Source organism: Silurus meridionalis, chromosome 7, assembly GCF_014805685.1.
Source record: "Silurus meridionalis isolate SWU-2019-XX chromosome 7, ASM1480568v1, whole genome shotgun sequence".
Taxonomy (NCBI): Eukaryota; Metazoa; Chordata; class Actinopteri; order Siluriformes; family Siluridae; genus Silurus; species Silurus meridionalis.
Window position 1 is genome coordinate 1,577,093 of NC_060890.1, and position 11,674 is coordinate 1,588,766.

Below are 11,674 nucleotides of genomic sequence, written 5' to 3' on the forward strand. Positions count from 1 at the left end.
AGAAATGCACTACGAGGCCAAAAGTACTGGGGAAACTCAACTTTTCCAGCCATAAGTGTCTCCACAATTCACACTCCAAAATCCAGAGGAACATCTTAGAAAAAAAGAGGGATATTATAACAGAAAATGGGTATAAACCAATGAAAACTTCTTTTTATACACCAATTATTTATTTATTTCAATTAGCTGCTGTTGTATAGCGATTTGTGCAGGGTTTATGGGGGGCATTAACATGCTCATTCAGGTAACGACTTACAGGAAAAAAGTAAATAATCAAAAGTGATCAAAGCAATTAGTAAATCGTTAAGGACCCGGGTTAGAAGGACCCCATCATGGTACCAGGACCCGGTTTAGAAGGACCCCATCATGGTACCGGGACCCGGTTTAGTAGGACCCCATCATGGTACCAGGACCCGGTTTAGAAGGACCCCATCATGGTACCAGGACCCAGTTTAGAAGGACCCCATCATGGTACCGGGACACAGTTTAGAGTGACCCCATCATGGTACCAGGACCCGGTTTAGATGGACCCACTCATTGTACCAGGACCTGGTTTAGAAGGACCCAATATTTTACTAGGAACCGGTTTAGAAGGACCCAATCATGGTAGCTTGGATTTAAACTCCCAACGATTATGTTCATAAAAAAAAAAAAAGCTTGCTTCCTTTTCCCCAGTAATTATTTTATTAAATTTTTTTATTGGTTACATGGCGTTACATCTACCTAGTCTAAAACACTGACTCTGATTTCACAATTTCGTTTTTAAACCACAAAATCATTTTGACTCAGTTATCAGATCATCGCTCGGGCAAGGTGTTATATTCAATATAAAGTCCCACTGAGATACAGTAGGGCCGTTAGATTGCATTTACTTGCACTAGTTTTAGAAAATTGTTGCGCCTCTACGGATATTGGTAGCTTGGTGGTTAAGGCATTGGACTTCGGATCGGAAGGATCAAATCCCACCACCAAGCTGCAACTGCTGGGCCCTTGAGCAAGGCCCTTTACCCTCTCCTGCTCAGCTGTACGTTGCTTTGGACAGTCTGCCAAATGGTGTAAATGTAAGCTGTTGGAGAAAACTGTACTGTATGTTACACCGAGGTAAAGTAGTGCCATAACTGCTGGACTCCTGGTGTCGCCATTTTTCCCCCAGACTTTCTTTAATTCACGTATTAAAATCACTGTATTCTCCATATAACATACAAATGAAGCTCAGCAAGGTCTTCCAGGAATGTTTACAACAGCCCTCTCACTCTGGATCGAACTGGAAATGTATGGTACTACGGTTCCAGGTGTTTATAAGCAGCACATTCATTGGACATTGTAGAAAAAATAAGGTTGATGTTGCAGTTTTTTTTTTAGATAACCTTTCTCTACATAGGTTTCGACATAGAGCTTGGGGGACTGTGGTAAAGGAAAAACTCCCCGAGACGGCATAAAGAAGAAACCTTGAAAGGAACCAGACTCAAGAGGGAACCTCATCCTCATCTGGGTTGCACCAAATGTCCATTTATTACAGATAAACGATGTTGAGGTGGATTGAGAGATCAGAAGCAAACTGTAGTCCTGAGTCAGTGTAGCAGACTGACATTAACCACAGTCCAAATCCATCCTCAGAGTTCCTGTTCTTATTCCGTAATTTCATGGATCCCCATGGCATTGATGAGAAACCATCCACAGCTGCACAGAGTGACCTCCGTTCGAAGAGAACGCCATCCAGAGGCAGGGTGATGAACTGCAGCTTTAATGCAGAAACGAATCAGTTATGATAACTAATTGTGGGCGTTCAGAAGGGACTCATACAGATGGTCGTCAAACCCTCATTTTGACCTACCTCATTTGCGAAGTTGTCTTTTAACAACAGACATTGAAATTATGAAAGTTCTGTGGAGTCCAATTGGGACGATTTCATCTCCAACGTTAGAACCTGTATAAGACCATGAGATAAGATGTGATCAGACACTGCTCCTGATTTAAAAGAGGGGAACATGCAGAACTTCGAAACCCATCGCGAAGGGAGCAGCAGAAAACGAGACTAACGGAGAAAAGCCGAGTTCAGAGGGATCGAAGGAGCCAAGGCGCGTCTGACAAGCACTACTGAAATATAGATGGTAAGTCGTTCCTCTTTGACATCTAACACTCTCTCTCTTTACACACACACACACACACACACGTACAAAACATGTTAAGAGAAAAAAATCAACTGCAGGAATGTAAGTCAAACAACACACACACACACACACACACACACACACACACACACAGGGATTGTGTGTACGGTTTGCACCTGTAGCCAAAAGACATTAGGGCCTGTTCCAGACAGCTAAATGGAAAAGTAAACTAATAGGGTGTCTGTCTGTTGGAGTGTTTGTGTGTGTGTGTGTGTGTGTGTGTGTGTGTGTGTGTGTGTGTGTGTGTGTGTGTGTGTGTGCGTGTGTGCGTGTGGTCGCGTTCATTTCCTGCTCACCGAATGTATGAGAACAGTGCCACCTGCTGGAACAAAATGTCATGTCATAATACAATGCCTATTGGCACCTCTAGTCTTTAAATGAAAAAGGATGTGATCTTTGATTGTATGTGATGTTTATCCTTCATGAGTTCCACCACCATGCTTCACCCGTGACCGCTGGTATGTTTTGGATCGTGAGCAGATCCTTTCCGTTTCCATCCCACACTTTTCATGTTCGTGGTCCGTCTTGATTCCAGAACTTGTTTGGATTATCATTGATGTTGATGAAAGGTTTAAACCGGGTGGGTGGCAGCAGTGGGCAGGAGAAAAGAAAAAATAACAGAAAAAAACAAAATGATTTCTAACCTCTGATTGGGTGGGCAGCCTACAGCCAAAAAAAACCCCTGATTAGTCTGCAACAGTCATACCCAAAGCGTGATGTATGTTTTTTTTACACCTATAAGCGAAGGCTAGTGCTGGATGTATCTCTAGAGATGCTGCTTTTAGCACATCAGAAGCTACAGCTAATTTCAGTTTCCACTCCAAAAGCCCTGCTGCTCTTTAGCCTTCAACAAGTGCCTCCAATCACAGCCATCTCCTGGCCCCAGTTCAGCAGTTAGCGATTTTGCTAGCGAGTTTTGAAGAAACTTTTCCGGAGTTGCATAAATTGTATGTAACAGCTCTGGTAATTGGTGTGTCTTCAGCATCATGTGAGAGTTCCTCCTTCACACTGTCAAGAATCCTAAACCCCTATCGTCACACCATGTTGCATAAAAAGAATTAGGAATTTAGCGATCCTGGTCCATGAGAAATCCATAACAAATTCCAGTTGTTGATTGTAGATTGAAGTTAAAATACAGTTCAAGGTTCCAAGTTTTTAATGTTTTCATTATCACTGTTGAACTTTTAGTTTGAATTAGATTTGTACTCATTTTGTAAATATTAGCTATGAGAAGACCTGGATTAGGTGTTGGGGCCAATACCACTGATTGCCCACCTATTATTTGGACCAGCCCACCCTTTTATACTTAACCCTGGGGTTACAATGTTTCTTTTATGGACTGCTGTTTTGTGTTTTTCTCTTTCTCTTTTTTTCAGGATTGCTGTTCTGGCTCTACCTTATGATGGCGTATTAGGGCCAATATGGATAAAAAATAAAAATAAAAACAGGAAAACTTTAAAATCGAAATTTCTAAGTTAAAAAAATTTACATGAAGAAAAAAAATACATTTTACATTGTTTTCCTCAATAATTTCATTTTAAAATATTATTTTATTATATTAGTTTTAATATTCAAAGTTTTAAACTGGGAAAATTTCCTGCCTATCCTCTTCCAGTTCTTTTTTTAAAATCAAATGTTGGCCATAATACACTGTCGTTTTATATGCGGTTTTCTTCCTTGATAGAAAAGTTTTATAAAACATCTATTTCTCGTAAATTTCTGAGTTTTTTTCTTATAATCTTCTAAAGTTTTTTTCTCGAAAATTTCAGCTCTAAACTCGAAAGTTTTAAGGTTTTCTTTTGCGAAAATGTAGAGTTTTAAACTCGAAAATGGGTTTTAAACTCGTAAATTCCCTGCCCCTCCCCTTCCAGTTTTATTTAACATTTTTTATTCCACAGTGGCTCTAATACTCCATCGTATTTACCTGATGCTAGAGCAAAGGCACTTTTTTTTTGTGATTCATTTTCCTCAAAACGTTCGCTTTTTCTCCCATAGGCATCACTCTGGTCTTCTTGTTAGTTTATCTTTTTTTTATTGTAGCCTCACAAGTGAAAGGAATATTGAAACTAGTTAATGGTTTAAGACCTGTTGGTTATATGTTCCAATATTTTTCATTACATGAAAATGAACTGTCTGGTTTAAGATAAGATATACGTTTATTCATCCCACAGTGGAGACATTTCTAATCTTCAGTTTGTTTTCAGTACATAGCAAAAAACAAAGTATATAATATTTAGTTAAAAAAAAAATGATATAGCCGAGATGTCTTTCAGAAATGCACTACGTGGCCAAAAGTACTGGGGAAACTCGATTTCTACAGCCATATGTGTCTCCACAATTCACACCTTCTTAGAACATCTTCTTAGAAAAAAAGTGGGCTATTATAACAGAAAATGTGTATTAACCAATTAAAACTTATGTTAAAACTTATTTATTTCCATAAATTGAATTAATAATTATTTAAAGACAAATGTAACGTTGAATAACAATCAAAATAAAGACCTGGCTTTCAATTACATCATGATGGGAATTCCACCATGTGATCACGAACGTCACATTACAATCTTTGGTCCAATTTTTAAACTTTAAATAGGAAGTGTAACTGAGTCACTTTAATTTTGGTACACTTTACTGTGAGGGGTGAATGATTCTAGCAGAATCTATTACTTAAACATGACCATGTCATCTTCGACGCTTCTTGAGAATTTAGCTTTTGAGGAACAAAGTGCAATAAGTTAACCTGAAGTGAACCTCACGTCACTTTTATTGTGGGTCACGAGGAGCAGATGATTTTGCATGTTGTAGTGAATAAGCAGACAGACAGGGAAATAAAGAAATTACAGCTGTGTTTATACTTTGCACCAGCAGGGGGCAGGAGCGTTATTACAAATTTAGTGCGTTTTCTGTTATGTTGACCTGCGCAAACACACCTGAGGTGTAGAAACACCTGGACTTAATTCTAAGGCAGACTTCATTCCGATTCCGTGAAGAATAAGTTGCAAAACTGTTCAGTCATACCGATGAGGACAATTTGTTTCATGTATTGCTTTATTCCCCTTTTTAATGTTTCCTCTCTGGGTATGACTCAAAATGGGCAAATACACACAGACAGAGACAGACAGACAGATCCAAAATCACATCCTGTCCTATATCGTTAATATATAATTATAATATCTCTTATCTACAGAAGTGGTTATATGTATAGCTTGAAAAAAATTATATATGCATATACAAATATTCTGTTCCATAATTTGGCTTGAAAAGTATTTTTCCTGTAAATGGAACACAATGAAACTCGCATAACGTTTTGTAGAACGTTTCCGGAGGATCCAATCAGAACGATACATTCTCAGTAATCTACAATTAATGCGAACGTTGCTCCAGCGTGGACTTTTCTGCAAGTTATTACATTACATCCAAAAAAAAAAAAAAGGGGGCGGGGGGGTAGCACATGGCTGAAATCTGACACTTTGTGTGTACAGTCATTCACACTTAATTGCTCAGAGTCTCTGATGACCACTGGTACGTTTTAGGAGGAAACGTGGAAACCCCAAGGAAACACTAAACGTTCATCTGGAGAACATGCGTAACTTTGGGCATGAGGTGTAAATGTAGAACTGCATGATGTAATTGCATCACATTATTTTTGTCACATACGCATTGATACAGAGTATGACATGTAGTAAAATGTTTTGACAACATGTAAATAGAAATAGAAATAGAAATAGAAATATATATATATATATATATATATATATATATATATATATATATATATATATATATATATATACACTATGTGGATGTAGTGTGCAGTGCTGTTTTTTTGGGGTCACATTAAAGCCAAGATTAAGATTTATCCTGGGAATATCTTGCGAAACAAATTATATTCAATTAGCTGCTGTTGTATAGCGATTTGTGCAGGGTTTGTGGGGGGCATTAACATGCTCATTCAGGTAACGACTTACAGGTAAAAAGTAAATAATCAAAAGTGATAAAAGCAAGTAGTAAATGGTCATGGTACCAGGACCCGGTTTAGAAGGACCCCATCAATATACCAGGACCCAGTTTAGAAGGACCCAATCATGGTACCAGGACCCGGTTTAGAAGGACCCCATCATGGTACCAGGACCTGGTTTAGAAGGACCCCATCATGGTACCAGGACCCGGTTTAGAAGGACCCCGTCATGGTACCAGGACCCGTTTTAAAAGGACCCAATCATTGTTCCAGGACCCAGTTTATAAGGACCCAATCATTTTACCAGGACCCAGTTTATAAGGACCTAATATTGTACCAGGACCCGGTTTAGAAGGACCCAATCATTGTACCAGGACCCAGTTTAGAAGGAACCAATCATTGTACCAGGACTCGGTTAAGAAGGACCCAATCATCATACCAGGACCCAGTTTAGAAGGACCCAATCATTGTACCAGGACCCAGTTTAGAAGGACCCAATCATTGTACCAGGACCCAGTTAAGAAGGACCCCATCATGGTACCAGGACCCGATTTAGAAGGACCCCATCATGGTACCAAGACCCGGCTTAGAAGGACCCAAACATGGTCCCAGGACCTGGTTTAGAAGAACCCAATCATAGTAGCTTGGATTTAAACCCCTATGTTCATTAAAAAAAAATCTTGCTTCTTTTTCCCCAGAAAATATTTAATTATTATTTTTTATCGGTTACATGGCATTACATCTACCTAGTCTAAAACACCGAATCTGATTTCACAATTTTGTTTTTAAACCACAAATAATTTTGACTCAGTTATCAGATCATCGCTCGGGCAAGGTGTTATAACATCAATAAGGGTAACTGTTTGAAGGTGATGTTTAAAGAAAGCAAATGTTTCGAGAAGAAAGTTGAAGAAACATAAGTAGAAGGTAAGTTTCAATTTATATTCCGAAGTAGTGATCACTAAGAAAAAGGAAAAGGAAAAAGGAGAAACATGATAAAATTTTCCTATGACGTCATGGAAGGGATGCCTACTTATACAGGTTTGCAAGCTTTAGATGGCCAGTATTACTGACTGAAAGTGTCTAACAAGCAGAGAATCGATATGTATGCCTATTTTGGTGAGTACTTATACATTTTACCTCAGGATCTGTGAGTGAATGTTTCGGTAATGCAAAGCAGCCCTCTGTTTGTGGTGAAAAAGTAGTTTGTAGTCTGCAAGATTTTGCCTCTGTCTCTGGATCCTCCACGTGGTTCTGAAGACCTCAGTCTCTCGGATCGTATATCCACGGCTTGTGTATTTTCAGCCACTCCTACCGTGTTGCCATGCGCTAGCTCCAGTGATCATGTTGCAGCTCAAGAATCCGATTCAAATCCAAGTTCTCTTTCCTCTGCAGGTTTGTGTCTTGCTCTGAGCGCTTTCGGAGGAGTCGTTCTTCCTCTGCCCGTACCGCAGCCTCAACACACGCTTGACATGGAGGTCACGAGAGGCTCCGAGTTCCAGGACGCTGCCGAGGGCGCCTTCAGTTTGATCACGAAGATCCTCGGTGAAATCCCCGCCGTGCACAAATCCCTGATCCACACTATGGTAAGATGCGGCAGGATAGATTTTTGTCTGCTGCATTTGCAGGGGCTTTTTCAGCATGCGCTGACACTTGCACAATTCGCGACCCTACATCCTGAACATGATTTAAAAATAACCTCCCTTCCTTTTTTTTTTTTTTTTTTAACAGACGCTGTCTCTAAACGAGAGCGATTTGAGCGAACTGCAGTTCCTCAAGGAGTCCCTGGGTTTACCCCAACCGAGTCCTCTTCAACCCATTTCGGACGACTTCACACTGGTACGTTCTGTTTCTACTCGACTCCAAAACTGTTTAAGGTGAAGTTTTCTAGAAATGCTTGCAATCCTGATTAAACAGAAGAGTGTACCAAATCATGGGGCAAGTGAATAACTCTCTTTGGGTCTTCCCTCACTACGATATCTCCAGGACACCTCCTTGGGTCGCATTGCCGAGGGTCTGAAGCTGCACAAGTTTCTCCTGAAGGTGATCACAGAGCAGGTACACTTTAAATCCAAGAAGCTAAGCGGAATCCTGTACGACCTGCGGGACACGGTACTGCACGTCCACAAGGTAAGGTCGTAATAAATCGCCCCGTCATAAATCCGTGGGCTTTTTGTTTTTTTCTCGCCGTGAACCTTTTCTCAAATTTTTTTTGTCCAATTGTCCAGATGCAGCATTTGATCAAGGCATCGATTGGACCCGAGAAGGTTTCCGAAAGCCAGCTGCGGGAGGATTTAGCTCCTAAACTTGAAAACGGTTACATGTCCCAAGTGGCAGCACATCTGACCATTATCCAGCTGAGAGAGTTCGCCAAGGACGTCAGCCGCAGCCTCCAGGGCATGATCATTACTTCAGTAGAACAAGAGCTTCAGGATTCCTAAAACTCTCCTGGAAGTGTTCGGGATGAGTGATTTTTTTGGACTGTGCCTGGCCACTGTTTGTTTACATGATTTTATTATGGTTGAAAGCAAACATTTTACATGAAATACAATCCAAATATTTATTTATTTGCTTATTTATTTAATCCCACACCCATCGTCTATTGGAGGATTTATGAGCTCATGGTCATTTGATCTCGATTTAACCCTTGTGACTTACCATGTGATGATGAGTTTTAATCATCACTGATTCAAGCGACTTTATCTATATTAGATTAAAATTTTTTTTTGGGATGAATGTATTTTATCAGTACAATTTTTTTATATCAGTATTTAAATGTCATTTTTCTGTGCTTACAAAATATATATACACTTATTTATTTGCTCGTATTTAAAATGTTTTTGTCTGATGCCACTTATTCTATTTATACCTCTATGTATAATGTAAAAACTGTTTTAAGAACTATTTATTGGAAGCAATTTTTGGCAACAGATGATATTTCACCATTTGTTCATTGATTGTATTTTATATAATAATTGAAATGTTTTCCGTTTTGAAAAATGACTACTTTTTTTTATTTAACGAACAAAAGTTTCAATAAATTTGGAGGAAAAAAACAAAAGTTTCATATCATTTCCTTGTTCTCTCAAATGCTTCGTAACGGTTTTGGTATATTTCTATTTTACTTTATTGATATGTTGGAATAGTCATAAAAATTCAAGAAACGATATTTGAACATAATTTTCTTCAATATATTTTCAATTTGTTTTAAACGTTTGCTATTTTAACACGGACGTTCTTTAGAATAACATTCGATCTGCAAATTAAAAAAAAAGTAAAACGAATACATAGAAATGATTCCAAATTCATTATTTCATTGAAAAATTAAATTAGAAGTGCTAAAAAATATATATGAGTAAATTAACAAAAATAAATAAGTATAAAAGTATATTAAAATATAATCTGCATAAAATATATATAATATATTTGTATATATACACACGCTAGCAAAAAGGTATGTGGATGTATATACATGCATGAATTAACAAGTATAGCCGGAGCAGCCGACCTCACCGGCGCCATCTCTTCACGTTTTCACGTAATCACGTCTTTTTCTGTGTAGGCAGAATCACGGATTAACGCGATACGCTTTTACTTTGATCAGGGACTCGTTCAAACTGAAAAAAGCTCCGTCGCCGATTGCCAGCTAACGCAATTGAGAAATCGAGAAACGCTTATGTCGAGATCGCAAGAAAATTCATTCGCGGTTATGGGAAAACGAGAAAGAAAAAAAAAGAAATTAATTTTTTTTATAATGCATGGCCTTTTAGTAAAAATTATATATTTAAAAAAATAATTTTTTCTTAAACATTAAAAAAAAAAAAATTCTTGTCATATCATTTTTGAAAGTTACATTCAATTAAAATCTAATAAAATGTTTTTAAAAAGCATGCTGCTTTTGACTTTCTCTCAGACTAAAGTTCAAACATCAAAATCTTCTGTTACTTCTCTATTTTTTTTTGCTCCTTTTTTTTGTTTCTAGGAAACTTTATTCGGCTCGATTTCATGGAAGTTTATCGGCATCTCCGCAGGTCTTGTGACATTTTTATCATCCGCATCCCCGGATTTATTATTAAATCACTGTATACGTCTTGATTTGACACTCGCCCGATCGTCATTTGGGAAATCCCTGTTTTTGGAAACAGTGGCCGTTTTCTTAAAGGTGGAGCGGCAAAAAAAACGCTTCCGCACTTTCATTTTCTTTTTTGAATTCAGATTTTTATTTGATTGATTTAATTCCTTTTTTTAAATCTTATTTTCACTTTTTTAAAGGAATTATTTTAAATTTTTATCAAAAAATTCTGTATTTGCTTGATTTCTTTCCTCTTGAATCTAAAATGTATCTATATCAAAAGTTTGCGGACACCCGACCATAAGATTGCTACGTGCTCCTTTTATGAACCGTTCCCCATTGAGGTCCCCCGCTATATAAACCTTCATTATTCTGGGAAGATTTTTGTGAAGATCTATTCAGCCACAAGTGTTTTAGGAGGTTTCTGAGGTGTTTAATAGGGTTAAGAGCTCTATAGTAGATCTTCCACTCCAACACTCCAAGTGAAGGAAAAATTCAAGACGTCATATTTCACAAAGTGTTAAATCATAAATCATCACTCCTCCTCGTGGAGGCAAATCTGACCGCATTGTGATTAACAAGTATGTGCAGAAATAAACCTGCTGGATTGAACATTCTGACCAATTAGCATGACGACCACATGACCACCTGACTGATGACTCGGGCGCTTGGTTGCGACACCGAACCTAGAAACATTTTGAAAGCTACTTCCCTCCTAAATTGCGCCGCGGCAGTTGTTATGTAACAATCTTTTCTTAGAGGAATTCTCCCTACATCGACCTTCAGCCGAGTCTGAACTTGAGTTAAGTGACCCCAGTCTTCGTTACGTAGCCAAAGTGCTTGTCATGATTGTAGACATACAAAAAAATAAGGACCTGAATTTTGGTGGTTGTTCCAAAAAAAGGTGGAGGAACACATTTGACGGATTAAATTTTTTACTTGGACCCGACATCTCCGTGAAGATCTGCTGTCAGGAGATCTTCCACTCCAACCCATGTAACGCAAATCTTCAAGGAGCAGGATTTGTGCATTGGGGTATCATCATACTGGAACAACTTTTGAGCCTCCTAGTTTAAGTAAAGGTAAAAAATGTTCATGCTGCTGCATTCCAAAGGAGAATGAAGGGTTTGGGGGGTGGAGCTTAGAATCGATTAACTAACTGATGGCAGCTACAGCGTACAGGTGCAAGAAATCCAATGGAATTCGGTAAAGTTAATATCATCAACGAGCTGCCCCCGGTTTCGGTTCGCGTAGGCATGATAATTGTACATACGGCTTATTAAAAGCAGCAGCGTTTTTCTTTTTCTTTTTTGCATCGTGTGCAAATTCATCCGGCAGCATCAGCATTAGTGTGGTTTCCATGTTATAATTCTGGTTTCACACATTTCACACAAACTTTTCTGTGGAATCATTGTGAACACTGCTAACGACGTGGTTTTTTTTTTTTTTTAAAGAAAATTAAAATATATATTT

At 38.4% G+C, this 11,674-nt stretch overlaps 1 protein-coding gene across 2 annotated transcripts; it reads left to right on the forward strand.

Annotated features, from left to right (window-relative positions):
* The first annotated feature begins 1,964 nt into the window (after positions 1-1,964).
* On the forward strand, positions 1,965-9,159 carry csf3a (colony stimulating factor 3 (granulocyte) a). 2 transcript variants are annotated; one of them, XM_046853341.1, is made up of 5 exons: positions 1,965-2,111; positions 7,525-7,715; positions 7,861-7,968; positions 8,116-8,259; positions 8,358-9,159. In XM_046853341.1, exons 2-5 carry the CDS (start codon positions 7,602-7,604, stop codon positions 8,568-8,570), a joined length of 579 nt encoding a protein of 192 aa, XP_046709297.1. In that variant the 5' UTR covers positions 1,965-2,111; positions 7,525-7,601; the 3' UTR covers positions 8,571-9,159. The 2 variants fall into 2 exon arrangements, with proteins under 2 accessions (XP_046709297.1, XP_046709296.1); XM_046853340.1 differs by lacking the exon at positions 1,965-2,111 and adding an exon at positions 5,992-7,248.
* The last annotated feature ends 2,515 nt before the right edge of the window (positions 9,160-11,674 follow it).